The 16,817-nt window shown below is 40.1% G+C and overlaps 1 protein-coding gene and 1 long non-coding RNA gene across 7 annotated transcripts in view; both read left to right on the forward strand.

Moving 5' to 3' along the window:
• The window catches only part of LMO7 (LIM domain 7), a 212,263-nt gene that overhangs the window by 130,835 nt on the left and 64,611 nt on the right, over positions 1–16,817 (forward strand). For all 6 annotated transcript variants that reach the window (XM_061133687.1, XM_061133683.1, XM_061133686.1 and 3 more), the window contains exons 5-6: positions 15,034–15,064; positions 16,079–16,192. In XM_061133687.1, the coding sequence (XP_060989670.1) occupies positions 15,034–15,064; positions 16,079–16,192 (145 nt within the window). The remainder of the gene's footprint in view (positions 1–15,033; positions 15,065–16,078; positions 16,193–16,817) is intronic.
• LOC133049578 (uncharacterized) lies at positions 8,169–14,818 on the forward strand. The gene is made up of 3 exons (XR_009691399.1): positions 8,169–8,303; positions 10,701–10,812; positions 12,229–14,818. It is a non-coding gene; the product is annotated as an uncharacterized LOC133049578 (long non-coding RNA).

Below are 16,817 nucleotides of genomic sequence, written 5' to 3' on the forward strand. Positions count from 1 at the left end.
AAATATAAAATGTGATACCAGCCCTGGACAAAAAACATTTTTTCTTCAACGCACTCCTACTGATTGGCACAACTACCTGTGAGTATATACCTATTGTCTTAGAAACCCTCTGGGTCCATCAGAGAACTAGACACCATCAGCTTTATTCTAAATCAGCTATCAGGCTCTTTACCAAATTAGTAAATAGGCATCTCGAATTATTATTCCTTCTGGAGTACTTACATTTTAAGAGACTTTGCTCGTTAACCTAAAAAAAAATGTATCATAAAGGGGAGATATAGGGAATGTCCTAGAAAACTATAAATTTTTGAAGCAACTTTTCCCATGCATCAAAAACAAAATGGCAAAAAACAAAACAAAAACAAAAACAAAATGGCATAAATATACCTCAGAATGCAACTTCCATACCATCAAAGTATTTTGCATACTAAAGGCAAGTAATTTATAGTTATTGTGTTTTAATATGGTCTGCCAGGTTCATTTTGACACTTAGATTATAAAAAAGAGAGGTAGATAATGATTATAATGTGAAGGAAAAATAATCAAAATTATAAAATATAAGAAATAAATTATGAGTGATTAAAAAAATAAAATTAAATGGGGTTTGAAACATCTAATCCAGTTCTGAGTATATAAAGAAATTTTGTGTTGTAAAAAAAAAACAAACAGGAGATTAACATGTGATACTTTGGCCACCTGATGCGAATAGCTGACTCATTTGAAAAGACCCTGATGTTGGGAAAGATTGAAGGCAGGAGGAGAAGGGGATGACAGGATGAGATGGTTGGTTGGCATCACTGACTCAATAGACATGAGTTTGGGTAAACTCTGGAAGTTGGTGATGGATAGGGAGGCCTGGTGTGCTGTGGTCCATGGGGTCACAAAGAGTCAGACACGACTGAGCGACTGAACTGAGCAGAATAGTACTACAAGTTCAGTATTGTTCAAGGGTCAGCTGTATATGAATAATGTTTATGAAGGGAAAATAGATCTCAAGTGTTAACTTTGAAGGCAGTGAGACAAATACACAAAGTATATTAATGTCAGTAATGGATATAAGTGGATGAATAATGGTATGGCTCTATATTTGTAGGATCTACTGGGTCTCTAAAGTGTTTCAGGGACATGGCATTGTCCTATGGGAGTTTCCTGGAATTTGACATTTAAGGGTTAAATATGTGACAATTTCTGGGCATTTGAGGCTGAAGGAATAGAATATATTTAGCTCTGGAGTGAGGGTAAACTGGTCCTGTTGTGTTAGACTTGTTTGACTGAAGTCAGAACAGGATGCAATAGGAAATGACTGAAAGATGGAAATGGAGATGTAACTAAAATTAATTCAAGATAAAGCCTGGAGAGCCCTATGATTTAGTGAGAATGAGAGGGAGTAAATGTTGTGGTCAAAAATGGCCCCTTAGATAGGATTCTATGTGATGGTAGGGTAGATTTTTAGAAGAGGCTGAAGATTAGTCTTTTCTTCCTGATGGTATTTTAGTGCCTGTATTTTAAGTACTTAGCCAGAGATGAACAGAATTCTGTCTCTGATTTCATGAAGTTCACAATCCATGAAGTTCACAGTCTTGTGGGAGAGGCTGGGAAGAGAATTTAATGGAGTGCTTTAAGAGCTTCCCTGGTGGTTCAGATGGTAAAGTATCTGCCTTCAATGCAGGAGGCCTGGTTCGATCCCTTGGTCAGGAAGATCCCCTGGAAAAGGGACTGGCTACCCACTCCAGTATTCTTGATTGGAGAGTTCCCTGGACAGAGGAGCCTGGTGGGCTACAGTCCATGGGGCCGTGTAGAATCAACCTTGACTGATCAAATAGCACTTTTATTTTGGGCTTCCCTGGTGGCTCAGATGGTAAAGAATCCACCTGCATTCTTAGATAAAGAATGCTGGGCTTGATCCCTGGGTCAGGAAGATCTCCTGGAGAAGGGAATGGCAACCCTCATCCCTGCCCCCCCCCCCCCCCCCCCCCCCCCCGTATTCTTGCCTGGAAAATTCCATGGACACAGGAGCCTAGCAGGTTCCACTGTCCATGGGGTCACAAAGAGTTGGACTTGACTGAGCAACTGACACTTTTAAGAGCGATGGGAGTACCCACAGGCTAACATGAGAGAAGCCTCTAGAAGATAGGAAAGCTTCGGAGGCTGGTGACATTTGAGTTTAATCTGAAAGAACAAACAGTTCAAAAATGGAGAACAGTCAAGGGCCTTCCAGGTAGCGAAAACCTCCTATGATCTCTTAACGTGGAGGTGGGAGAGTTCACGACAATTGAGAGAGTGCTAGGGTCGTTTTATAAAGAGTGTTGGGCTTATGCCGGGGCAGGCCAATAAATGTGGTGGCTGAGAGAAGGCAGACGATGAATGTAAATGCCATATTTTGAACTTTACTTGAGGAAATAAACCATAAGAAAAAAAGAATTTCAAGATAGGAGACAGAGAGAGGATTCTATTTTAAGAAGGTTTTTTGGGAATCTCTGGGGAGGAGGAGGAGCAGTGGGTGAAGACCAAAGAGAAATACACCTGAGTGAGAAAAGGTGAATTCCAGAGGGGTTCCCTCCTAGCTTAGTCGGCAAAGAATCTGCCTGAAATGCAGGAGACCTGGGTCCGATCCTTGGGTTGGGAAGATTTCCTACAGAAGGAAATGGCAACCGACTCCAGTAATCTTGCCTGGAGAATCCCATGGATAGAGGAGTTTGGCAGGCTACAGTCCATGTGGGGTTGCAAGAGTCAGACACGACTTAGCAACTCAACCACCACAGAGACATTGAGGAGCTAGAATTGATAGGATTTGGTTGGTGGGGAAGTGAGAGTTTGAGGGAGATGTTGTTTGGCTTAGGTCTTAGATTTCTGGCTCTGAAATTTGGTGCCCTTCACCAGTGCAAAGCATGTGAAAGGATGAATAGGCTTGGGGATTAGATGATAATGTGCACTCAAAAAGATATTAAATTTAAATTCTGGGCTGAGATAATGCCAGTGAGAATATTAAAAGCATATCTGAGAAAACTTGCCTGGTAAGTATTATTTGAATCCGGTTCAGACTGAATGTAGTGGAAGGCAGAGAGAAGAAGAAAAAACTCATTAGATTCATTAGTCTTGGAAGTTTCAAAAGGTATTCACAAATAAAGTGGGAAAATTGAAATTGACTGTAAGAAATGTCAACTTCTCTGAGGGACATCGGGATTGAATGTGTATTGAACTTGAAAGTTAATTGAAGAAGGCAGGGTTATATTAATCTGAATTTGGAAGTAATTATAGTATTCCTTTGAAGCATGTCCATTCTTTTTCGGTGACTCATACAAAGTGAATGGTGATATTTTGATAATCTGAAATTTGAAGTGTTATATGGAAGACTAAGAAAGAAATGGCATATCAATGGAAGGTGTAAATGGAAAATTTAAAATAATGCACGGTATTAATTCTCTAATAAAAGGCAGCTTTATACAAATTGCAAGGAAGATAAATCATAATATGTTTTCAATTTAATATTTTATCTTTCTCGGACAATTAGTCCATTCCTCATACTTCATTTACATCTACCAGTGAGATAGATTGGTTTTGGTTTCAGCTAATTTAAGGCCCATGGAACCTTAAGTATACTTTATGAAGAGGAATTCATTAAATTCTTAGATCCTCTGAAACTGTGGATCTGTGGAACTGTGGTTCTCAACTGTGGGCAGTTTTGCTCCCTCCGTTCCCCCGGGGGGATATTTGGTAACATCTTAGACATTTCCGATTATACTGACTAGGGTGAGGGGAGGTATCTAGTGAATAAAGCCGAGAATGCTGTTTGACATCCTACAATGCCCAGGATAATCCCCCACAAAGAAGAATTGTAAGGTTCAAAAGGGTAATACTGTCAAGAAACTCAGTTTTAAATTTGTGTTGCCCCTGTGAACCTTTGGGTTAAATAAAATTGTGAGAAATTTAGTGATTTTTTTTTTTTTTAAACACTAAGATAAAAGAGGCTTATCTAGGACAGACAAAATTTAGTTCAAAAGTGATTTATGGTGAACTTGGGCTAGAGATTTTTTTTGGGGGGGCGTGGTACTGATTTTTCCCATGGTGGAAATTAAAATTTTGAAACAAGTCTCACCTATAGGCAAGGGAGAATAATGTACATATAAGCAACATGGAGACTTTTTTGAATGTGTAGTTGAATCAATAGTTTGGGATATACTTCCTTGACAGTGTGGGTTTGTATTATATACATATATCATGTTTAATATAAACTACAGCTAAGGAATTGGTGTAATGATGTAATAACTAACTAATAAGAATTTATACCTTATGCTTTCATGTTCATCAGAAAGAAAATAAGTATTTATGTGTTAAGCACTTTAAATATATTTTGTTTAATTTTCACAAATTTGAAGGTAGATATAGTTCTCTTTTTTGGTTTTTTTTTTTAGGTCAGAAAATATACCTCAGGAAATCAACCAAAATGTTTTCCCATTTAATCTTGTTTATGCTTAATTTATAATCTTTTTATTTATATTTGATGGATACTTGCCTTATAGAAACCATACTCATAAAGGTTTAGCTGTGGTAAGAATAGGTAATCTCTGCCTTGCATTTCTCTGAGAATTATTGTGGTATATTTGATTTACTTAGAAGAATTTCATAAAATGCTTTGACAATTTTCTATCTGCAGAATCCCATAGTGAGTTGCATGTTCAAGACAGTACAATACCTATCTAAATTTTGGCAGAAAAAGTGGTAATGGGGAGCTTTTGCCATTCTTTGAGGGACAGATTTAGGTGAGAAAGTGTTACTGCAATAGACAGATTTTGAGCCAACACTTGGAGAGAATATTGAGAGACATTTATATTTCAGGGTATTACAGAAAGACTTATTTTTTAGGATTAAGAAAGAAGTAAGCTATTAAAAATATATTAAGGTAGAAAGGGTGACTATATTACTGCTAAGTCAGGGATCTTAATTCATGGCTCTCAGTCTATGAAAACTATGGATCACATCAAGTCTTAAATAGCTTTGTGACTTTAGGAAAGTCTTTAAGCCTTTGGAGTCCCAGTTTTCTTCTCTGTAAATCATCAGAGTATTGTGTGGATTAAAGGAGATAATGCAGTATGGTCAACATAATGATTAATATAAAGTGCTTAATAAGGCAATTATTATTAATATACATGTTATAATTAAGCATGAAGTGGAGCTAAACAGAACACAATTGGGAAATACTTCATTAATATCAGAGTCCCTTAAGATTTGTGCCAAAAAATGTGACAAATTTTTCTTAGTGTAAGTAAAATGGATCTCTTGTTATAGGATTTACCAGAACTTCAATTTTCTATTATGTATATTTAAGAAGAAAATATGCAACACTTGGCAAAAAGTTTTGACCTTATGCTCCATTCATTCTGTTAGTTTCTCATGCTTCATGATACACAGTTTGAGAAATACTGACCTGAAAAGTTCTTCACTTGGCACATTATTGTTCCAGTATAGAAGATTTATAACAATAGTGGAATTTTCTTATTGGCTCTGCTGAGCATGAACTTAAAAGTCTGCAAGGGCACCTGAGCCATGTAGCTCAGTATTCTCTTAAATTCTCTCATTAGAAACATTAGTGGTTTTGATGAGATTTTTGTTGATGTTAGTACTTCATTCTTTTTCTTCCTTTGGAAAGAAATAATTAGTAATTTAGTAATTGTGTCTATGTGTGTAAGATATTATAAGGGTTAAGAAAGTAATATAGCAGTAATTCCCTAGCACTCATCCTCATTTGCCTCTCTATAACATTTTGGCCTATTGCCTCCGTCTGTCGCTCCTTCCCTCTGCCGTTCACTCCCATCACATCGGCTAGTCCTTCTCTCTGCTTTGCTGGTTTCTCCTCTACTTCTAGCCCTTATGCGTTGGGTTTCCCAGACCTCAGTCAATCCTAGACCTCTTGTCTAGCTATACTTGTCTCATTGTAGCTTTATGACTTTACACTTTATACTGACAACTCCCCAGATTATATTAATATCACCAACTTAGATTTCTAGCTTGAACATCCTCCTGGTATGTCTAATTACCAGTTGCTTCACATTTCTGTTTTGTCTGTAATGTGTCTCAGACCTTCCATGTCTAAAAACCAAACCCACTGTTGCCATTACTGCTGCTACCTGGCATTGTTACCTACAAAAGTAAAATGATGGGTAGGTCTGTAATTGACACCCAGCTCTAGCCTCTGCTATAATTGCTAAGTATCAGTATTGATATATATTTGGTATAATTGAATGCATTTGATACAATTCTTTGATACAATTGAAGGACATAATTCCATTTGGTACAAAGAGCGTGCATCATGGACACTGAATTCTGTATTCAGGAATTGTCTGTTTCTGGGTTACCATCTAACCGGAGGTATGCATGTGTGAGTCTCAATTGTGAAATCAGTTTTATATAATAGCAAACATATTCCAAAAAAGTAGAAGAGAAGATTTGCAAACAGTCTGTGGTTGAAAGAGAAACAAAACCCCCCTTTCAGCTCCCGAGGTAGCACTGTTCAGTCTCATTTTTGAAGGGGGAATGTGTGCCAGTGTCTTGGAATGCATGTTTTTTTCTTTTTCCCCCTTTCTCTTTAAGTGAAACTTAGCTATTCTTAGTAGCATGTGGGAGGGGTATGAAATTTAATAACAAATTATTTTTAACGAGCGGGTACTTACTCATTTGTCATGTTTGGAATAAGTGTTACAGTTGCTAGGGCAAAAACTGTTGAATTTCCAAGAGTTTTTTCTCACGTAGGTAAGTACAGAAGTCATCAAGTTTATCTCTTTGTGCTCACTAATTATCTCCAGATGTGGTGTTATTTTCTCAAGTGCCATTTTTACAGTTGCCACAGTCAGGTAGAGCTCATTCTGTAGCCATGGCAGATTAAAAGCTGTGAGTCACTTTTGTGTCATATCACTGGCAGATTGTCAAATGGAATACAGTTTCAGTTTTAGGGATGAAGGTGGGAGGAAAGGAAGAATTTCAACTTCACTTTTAAAAATGCAGCTTACTTTCTGAGAGAAGGAAAGAATACAGTATTCTAAAATTCATCTTTAACTTTTGTCCACACATCTCTTCCTCCTTGTATTTGCCAGTCACTAGAGAAAGATTTTATGGGATGCACTGGATGAGTTCTCATGAATAAAAATATCTGTTAATAGAAAAAGGAGCCATTACCAGGTGCATTCCTAAAAGCCTTCATTTGGAATAAAAATAGGCTCTTCCCTCAGATACAGCTGTGTTAGAAATTATTCTTGGCAATCCCATGGACTGTAGCCCACCAGGCTTCTCTGTCCATGGAATTCTCCAGGTAAGAATACTGGAGTGGGTTGCTATTTCCTTCTCCAGGGGATCTTCCATCTTCCCGACCCAGGGATCGAACCCAGGTCTCCCTCATTGCAGGCAGATTCTTTACCATCTAAGCCACCCGGGAAGCCCATTTTCTCACTGTGCTTCTTCAGATTTCAGTCAATAGCCTGAACAACCCGAAGATTTCCTCCTCCCCCGCCCCCCCATTTGGAGGCAGCCTGTCTTAGAGAAAACGATGCCACCGCGATTATGAGAAGAGGATCTGCCTTGAATGGTCTCAGCCATCTCCCCCCGCCACACACACGCCTCCTCCCTCACTGCACACAGATCTGACAGATTGAAAGCAGATACAGCCCACACACTTTTTCTACTGGTGACCACTTAGGAAATCATGATTCAGGGCCTCATTTCTTGCCATTTTTAAAAAAGTTGTGAACAGGTGGCCAGACTTCATAAGCAACAACTGGAGGGCACGGATAACTTGGTGACTTGGAGGAGGACCAAGTATCGTGTGAGCCCAGCTTCTCTCATGTCAAGCCCGTTTCCCCAGCGGCATACCGGGTCAGCTGGTGCCGCCCAGGGCAGGGCAGGACTAGCCTGACTCCAAGGGTTGGGTCCACGCCCTGCTCTGGGAAGTGGCCTCAGGAAGTGGATGCCTGGGGGCATAATCACCCCAGTGAGTTGCAGTTGTTCTGAGGAACAAAGGTAGAGGCTTATCTGAGGCCTCGAAAAGGGGATCATCAGGACTGTAGGATTAGGGAGAGAAAAAGGGGGGGTGTGTATGGCAGGGAGGAGACGGGGTGGGGTAGGACATTATACATATGTCTCCTGGTGCATTCCTTGTAGTCAGAGAATCTGGAGGTCGTCCAGGTGGTACCACACTGTTCATCTCTCCTGTCAGGAGGTAAGGAAGTCTTTTCCCATCATACCAGAAGCAAAGATCTTCTATCAGAAATTCCAGCACGAGGTTTCAGTCACACGCTTCCGTGTGTGATGCTTCAGTAAGACAGCCGTGTTTGAGGTTGAGGTGGGCAGAGAGGGGGCTGGGATTTGAGAGGAGGGATGGATGGTTTTGGGGCACAGAGAATTCAGTGCTTAGGGGGTTTTGAGATTGGGGCAGAACATGAGAAGAGTGAGCCTTACAGTGCTACCAGTGAGAAGTTAGTACTTTGAAGAAAAGATGTGTCAAAATACGGAGGACTAACATAAAAAGAGAAGTGGGATTTGGTTGTAAGCTCTGTGAAGCTTTATCTCATTGGGGGTGACAGTTTCTTCCACCTCTTTGTCCTTGATCTGCTAGACTGGCTCTGTGAATGGCTTTAGGTGACTTTTTGTTGTTTAATTGCTCAGTTGTGTCTGACTCTTTGCGACCCCATGGACTGTAGCCCACCAGACTCCTCTGTCCATGGGATTTCCCAGGCCAGAATACTGGAGCCGGTTGTCATTTCCTTCTCCAGGGGATCTTCCTGATCCAGGGGTTGAACCAGCATCTCCTGTATTGCAGGCGAATTCTTTACCACTGAGTCACCAGGAAGCTTGGGTGACTTCTGTGTGAACATTTGAATGCTGGGTGGGTGGCTCTTGCCAGGCCTGTGGTTGACCCCCGGGGTTCAGCCATGGGTCAGGTATGGTCTTAGCCCTCTGTAGTCCCACAGGAGAGATGCTTGGAGAGGCTGAGGTGGGTGCATGCTTATGGGCTTGTTGGGGAAACAGAATGTATTGGAAATATTTTTAATGAAGCCCTTGAGTATAGCTGGCTGTACCAAATTATAATAAAAGGAGAATCTCACCCTTTAACACTCTGTCCCCAGACTATGGTATCAGATATGAGGGAGATAGATTTTGGCCGCATACACACATTTTTCCCCCTCAGATTTTTGACCTTTTGGAAAATGGAAGGGTGTTGGCCTGGGCAGTCCCTGGTAGATGGAGGGCGGGTGAGGAGGGCTGGCTTGGGGCCAGCGTGGATGTTTGGCCAACAGCAGTAATACCACGCTAGTTTGCCTCGCTCTTTATTTGACCTTATACTTGAAATACTTTCTTGTTCAAAGCTTTCAGAGAAACAGGGAAAGGAAAGCAGATCATGAAAGAGTGTCTTGAATTGTGCTTCACAGAAATGTCTCTTCTAGGGAGAAAATGTGTGGGGAACGTGCCTGTCCCCCGGTCACTCCCCCCCCATCACACTATATGTTTGAGATGGATGACTGGAGGGTAGGCTTAAAGCGTCTCCTTTCCTTGATCTGCTTGGGTTAAATACTTTCCAGATGTCTCTTTTAAGCCCAGTGAGATGGGTGTGTGGTTTCCAGGTGAGGCTATGGAGAAACAGTGTTAAATACCTTGACCACATTCTCATAGCTCCTAAAAGTGGAGCCAGAAATCACACCCGGGAGGTCTGACCCCAGAGCCTGCCCTCCTAGGTGAGCTGCCTGGCCTGGGGTCTCCTGATGGAAGCCAGAGCATCCACAGGAATTTTATTTCCCTGGTCTTTACCTTAGATATGGTACTTCTTCCTTTTTAAAAAAATTTATTTATTTTTGGCCGTGCTGGGTCTTTGTTGCTATGCACGGGCTTTTCTCTAGTTGTGGCAAGTGGGGACCACTCTCTCGTTGCAGTGAGCAGGCTTCTCATTGCAGTGGTTTCTCTTGTTGCAGCGCATGGGTTCTAGGGCACACAGGCTTCAGTAGCTGCACCATGAGGGCTCAATAGGTGGGGCACACAGGCTTAGTTGGTCCACACATATGGGATCTTTCCAGATCAGGGATCGAACCCGTGTCCCCTGCATTGGCAGGCAGACTCTGTACCACTGAGCTACCAGGGAAGCCCCAGATAAGGTACTTCTTGATTGATGATTTGTACTAGTATTTTAAAATAGCCTTGAGTAAAGAAAAGATCAGACCTAGAGCTTCCTGGTTCTATGTATACCTTGAAACTGTTAGGATAAGGTGGTTACTGATGGATCTTGTTCATGGATGGGCATTCTTGAGCCTTTGTGTCTCTTTTCTTCCTGGCCTCTGGCAGAAAGTTCAGAGTTCTGTGATTAGCACGTGTCTTCTGGTCGTTTGCTGGGTAGTGAGGCAATGATCAAAGCTGTTCCATTAAGAGTGGAAGATATCTCTGTTATACTTGGCCATTTCTTGAGTATTAAACACAATATTTAATACAATATTTAAATTAGCATAATGCACAGAGAAGTATTCAACATAGTAATTTTTCAAACTATTTATGTTTCATCTCTGTCCGTTTTTATGGTAAATTTGGGTGTCAAGGGGTTTAGATTCTTTGGTCTTTGTCTTTCAGAACTTTGCTGGGAAGCTTTTATTATCACAGAGACTAGCACTTAATCTCTGCACTCAGCACTTTGCAGCTTCTCTTAGTTTTTGAATCTGTGCCTTTTTTAGGTTATTGATCGATGATTATAAACAATTCCTTTTATTGAAGTTTTAAAGAAAGTAGCTTTAAAAAGAAGCACAGTTATGAGCATCAGGGCGATTGGAGTCAAAATTGGGTGTTGTAAGTAAGCTAATGCAATTTAACTGTTAACATCACATAGGAATTTCCTGAGCTTTTATCATTTCAGGCTTTCTCTTGCTAACTTACATTTCTGTAAGCTAAAAAGGTATGTTCAGATTAGAGCTGCTGAGCGTCTGTGTGCCATTGACTGTGCTAGACATTTTTACTAAAAATATTTTAATGTCCTTCTCAGGTGGTGGACCCTGTCTTGAGACACTTGGGGTATGGTGATAAATAAAATCACAAAAATTCCTTTTTGGATGATAAAGAGACAGATAATAAATGAATGCATTCAGTTGATGGTTATAATACAAAAATAAAACAGGAATGAGAAATGGGGAATGTCAGGCAGGCTGGTTGCAACTAAGTGTTGTGATCCAGCATGGCTTCATTAGGAAGCCTTTGTGGGTAACTTGGTAAGTAAGATGATTCCTGCCCTCACGTAGCTTACAGTCTGGTGATAATTGCTGTTCAGTGAGCACTTAGCATACGGCTAGGGACTCTGCTAAGTACCCGGGTACTTTTCTGATGATTTCCTGAAATATGGGCCATTATTTCCAGATCCTCCAGAAGGAAACTGAAGCTTCAAGAGTTAAATTGCCAAGATGAACATAGCTCTTGGGCCCTACATCTGATCCAAAGACCATCCTCTTTTTTTTTTTTTAATTGGAATATAATTGCTGCACATTGTTGTGTTACTTTCTGCTGTGAAAGTAACACAGTGTGTTCACGTCAATGAAATGAATCAGCTCTTTGGTTACATATACCCCGTCCCTCTTGGACCTCCCTCCTGCCCCTCATCCATCTCACCCCTCCGGGTCGTCACAGAGCACGGGGCTGAGCTCCATGTGCCTTACAGCAGGCTCCCTCTAGCTACCTGACAGCGTATCTATGTCAGTCCTAATCTCCCATCTGTCCCACTCTCCCTTCCTACCCTGCGTCTACGTGTCTGTTCTCTATGTCTTCATCTCTATTCCTGCCCTGCAAATAGATCGTCTGTACCGTGCTTCTAGATTCCGCATGTATGCGTTCATGTACGATATTTTTCTCTTTCTGACTTCATTCTGTATGACAGACTCTAGGTCTATCCATGTTATCCCATGTCAACAGTTGAAATATCTGTTATAAGGGATTAGTCTGTTTGTAGGTGGGATTTGTCTAGTTTTTGGTTCTGTTGGGCTGGCCAGCATCCTGGATGGCTCACGGAGAGGCTGCTACCATGAGCTTCCCCTCAGCTCTCACGCCTGTTCTCTCTTTGAAAGGCTCTGGGGTCTTGCCCCGTGGCCACCGCAGGCAAAAGGAGCCGCCTGGTTTCCGACTTCCAAGCAGTGGGATGTGTTTGTTGGGTATCAGAAGCTGGCCTCTGTTGACTCCCGCAAATCATTGACTACTTGAATTCCTGGCATTACATTTCAGTGATAGAACAGCAATTTGGCCGGCCCGAGTGTCACCGTGTTCAAGTAGCATGTTATAAATGCTCATGTTCGGAAAGGAATGTGAAATGCGGGAAAGGTTAGAGTGCCAAGGTCACGGTTTATTGTGAGTGTTTTTTCCCAAATAGGCCATACCCTGTGTTTACAATTATTGCTTTATCATAATAAAAAGCCAGTGAGTGTGTTGGATTAGAAAGCTTCAGAGAAGGCTGTGTGGAAAGGAGGTCAGGGGTTCAAGAGAGCTCTGTTGTTCCTTCTGCCCTCAGGGTGCTTATGAGAAAAGTGGGATGCTTTGCATTGAATGTTAATAGTGTGGTGGTTTTCAGCCTAGTATATCCTTTGTGTTGAGTATTGATGGTTCTTTGTGCTTTGGTTGATGTCTGAGGTGTGTATGTTGGCCATTAATATAAAAGGAGGCTGTATATTTTACATCTTTGTTATTTTTTATTATTGCTTTCTAGTGATTTTTTTTCCCCTACTTCTTTGGAAATGTTGATTTTTTTTTATTTTAACAAGATAATTTTCTTTTTACTCAAGAGATAAGCCCTGGTTTAAGTACTTGGGCTGTGAAATTTATTTGCTTTTTTGAAATATGTATCTATTTCTATATGTGTGTTTTGAGTGTACAGTTCACAAACTTTAGAGATGGAATGCACATAGGTAGGCAGTGTGTTCAAAATATAAGAACTAGATCAAACAGATCAAAACATAAGAAATAATAAGCTCCCAGGAGTGCATCACCATTTTCCAGTCACTTCCATCCTCCCTACCAGAGTGAACACTATCCTGAATCTTAACATCTTATCTTTGTTTTGCCTGTTTTTGTACTTGACATGAATGGATAATCCAGTGCTCTGCCTGGCTTCCATTTGATCCCCAGTGTTTGTGAGATTGAACCATATGGCTGCAGGTTGTTTGTTCTTGTTGTTACAGAATATTTCATTGTGCAAATATTCCATAATCGATCCATTTGGCTCTTAAAGATGTTAAGTATAGCTCCAGTTCATTCTATTATGAATGGTGCATCTACAAATGTTCTCATATGTGACTTTTGCTGAATATCTGTAAGTGTTCCTTTTGGGTATATACTGAGGAGTGGAATTACTCCACTGTAGAATATGCATATATATCCAGCTTGAATAGATGCTATGAAGTGTATTCAAGTAGTTGTACCAATTTACGTTTCCACAGTAGGGTGAGAGCTCATGAATTTTATTTTTGTTATGCTGTTCTGGTGGTAGACGGGAGTTGCATGTTCTTAGGTTCACTTCAGTTCATGTTTGTTGTATGGGAAGGAATGGTCGTAGCTATCTTCATGGATTCTTTGAAAGCTAAGTTAAATATTTGTGTCTATTTATGAGCTCATTCTCTTCCCCTTTGTTTCCCTGTGTATATATGTTATGTGTGCATGTTTTCTATGTCTTACACACACATGGTGTGTGTGTATATGCTCAGTCCTTCAGTTGGGTCCAACTCTTTGTAACCCCATGGACTGCAGTCCCCGAAGTTCCTCTCTCCATGAGATTTTCTGGGCAAGAATACTAGAGTGGGTTGCCATTTCCTCCTCCAGCGGATCTTCCCAACTCAGGGATTGAACCCACATTTCTTTGCCTCCTGCATTGTAGGCAGAATCTTTACCTCTGAGACACCAAGAAAGCCAGTGTGTGTGTGTGTGTGTGTGTGTGTATTTTTTTTTTCCTCATAAGTATACTACTGTGTGTGTGTGTGTGTGTGTATTTTTTTTTTTCCTCATAAGTATACTGCTATGACTCTTAGACTGGAAAGTTGCATTGAAGGGTATCTAGCTCAGGGTCTTGCATCTCTCCTGAACCAGCAACGATCTTGCTTAAGTCTCTGAAAAGCACCAATAGTTTAGAGTGACCCGTTTGTTAATGAACTCATGTGTTTTTGTCTTCCACATTGTGGTGACATCTGTTTCTTTAACTTTTCCCATAAATATCATGCCTTTTTACAGGCATGGGGTGGGGGGAACTCATGATGCTTATGAAAAGTGAAAGTGAAGTCGCTCAGTTGTTTCCGACTCTTTGCGACTGACTGCATGGGCGGTAGCCTACCAGGCTTCTCTGTCCATGGGATTTTCTAGGCAAGAGTACAGGAATGGGTTGTGATTTCCTTCTCCAGGGGATCTTCCTGACCCGGGGATCAAACCCGGGTCTCCCGCATTGCAGGCAGACACTTTACCCTCTGAGCCACCAGGGAAGCTCATGATGCTAATAATAGAGTTAAATCTCTAGGCAGAGATTCATGGCATTTAAAAAAATCACACTTTTTAGCATCTGCAGGGGTTTGGTCTCTGAGCAGTTTTCTCTGGGGAACTTTAGTGAAAAACCACCATGCACAATGGAAAAGAAAACTGTGCAAAATTACTTTTGTTTTTGCCTATTTACATTTTTTGCCTTTCCTGATTGTTTTCTGCCATGACCATATGTTGATGTTTTCCCCCTTTTGGTTGAGTTTAAACATTGTTTAAAATGAAAATTTTATAAATGCAAATAGCACATTTTATAAATCAGGCTATAATAAATGAAATTTAAAAAAGACAACCTTGCTTTTAATAGAAAACTGACCATTATATTTCGTGAAATCAATGAATATGGAAAAATCCTCTGATGGGTAATACACTCTGTAAAGTTTCTGAACTTCCAGGTGATATTAACATTCATAGAACTTTAGAATACAAGTGAGTTTTTTCCTAGTTAATAATTAACAATTTCATTCAGGTTCATAGATATTACTTAATGAATATTTTCTTTTTTCTTCTCTACAGGCAAGAAGAAACTGATAGGAGAGTGAAAAATGTAAGATACATATTTAATGGAATATTATAAATGGTTTCTTAATGTGTTCTGTAATAGGGTAGTGAGAACTAAAAATATCTGATATGTTCTCTGTCCTTTTTCTAATGGAATTTTTGTTAGAAACAAATTCTAAATGTGCTTAAATATGGTTGAAACGTATATTATCTGATCTCATAGTATAAGAAGGTGGGTTAAATTTAGGAAGTGGGTCCTTACATGTTAGTAATGTGGTAAAGGCAGATAAGGGCTTCCCAGGTGGCGCTAGTAACAAAGACCTTGCCTGTGAAATCAGGAGATGCAGGAGGTGTGGGTTTGATTCCTGAGTCAGGAAGATCCACTGGAGGGGGCAGGGAGATGCACTCCAGTATTCTCGCCTGGAGAATCCTATGTACAGAGGAGCCTGGCAGGCTGTGGTCCATAGGGTTGCAATGAGTTGGACGTGATTGAAGCGACTTAGCATGCACGCAAAGGCAGATAAACAGGCTATAGGAGTTTTAGGAGAGTAAGTCAGAAGCCACCAAAATCAGACTTTAAGGAGAAACACTAAATGTTTAAGAACTCTGAGGAATTAGCCAGTGTAGACATATATATAGTATGCTGCATATTAGAAGAATTTCTAAAAATGTGACAGCTTTATTTAAAAATCATAAGGGCTAAATATCCTTGTTAGGGAAGCTGAGAACTATTGATTTTAAGTGTTTAGTCTGTAAGTTTGTTGGAAAAATATTGTCTGAAAAGTTTACTTTATGTTTTCTTCCTGTGAATTTTTTCCTGCTTCGTGGTTACTGGTAGAATGTACAAATACTTGTTGGGGGTCTAAGCTTTTGGTGTTAGAATGTGCTCAGAGAAGAACATTTTTGATGACCCTTCTCCTTCATGTAATTTAAAAGGAAGTCTACTTTTCAACCATAGATACATATGGTCTTTTATCTAGAGTGCTCACTTGCATTTAAGCTTGCTGTTAATTACTTAGACTCATCGGTTGTTTCATGGCATTTTTTTTTTTTTTTTAAGGTTTTGATAACTTTGTACTGGCTGGGAAGAAAAGCACAAAGTAACCCCTACTATAATGGTCCCTATCTTAATTTGAAAGCATTTGAGAATCTTTTAGGACAAGCTCTGACTAAGGTAAGGAAACTCTATCTATATGAGACATTTACTCCAACTAATAGTACTTATCTTCCCCTTCCCCTATTTTTTCCATGTGCCCTCTGCCTTCTTTTACTTTTTCTACAAAATGTGGTGGCTCTGATTGGGATGGGTAGAGAGGATTGTTACTTATCTGCTGACTTCATAAGCCACCACCAAGGAGTGAGTAGTTCAGACCAGTTTCCAGGATATGTGATATAGGTATAGGTATTTATTTCTTAATTTTAGGTAACTCAGTGAGAGACTCATTGACTTTCTTTCTTCAACACCTTATATAACCCAACTCTTTCTATACTCATTATGAACTCAACCTGTAACTGCTTCAGGCTATTAAAATGTGTGTATGTTACTCAGTTTCTTTATCTCATTGTTTTGCCATGGGTCACTATATCTCTAATGTTCTTATTCCATTATCTTCACAATTCTACCATGCTACGTCTGTTTCCTAGAGAGTAATAAATGCTGTTATGTGAAACTTGATTAAGATTTTTAAGTTAGAATCTTTGGTTTTAAACACATTTCTAGTCCTTCATATTTTGGAGTCAGTGTTGCAAATTTTGAGTGTTTAAAGACTATTTGAAGAGAGTCAAGTGCCAAGGCTAAC

This window comes from Dama dama, chromosome 30, assembly GCF_033118175.1.
Source record: "Dama dama isolate Ldn47 chromosome 30, ASM3311817v1, whole genome shotgun sequence".
NCBI classification, from domain to species: Eukaryota; Metazoa; Chordata; class Mammalia; order Artiodactyla; family Cervidae; genus Dama; species Dama dama.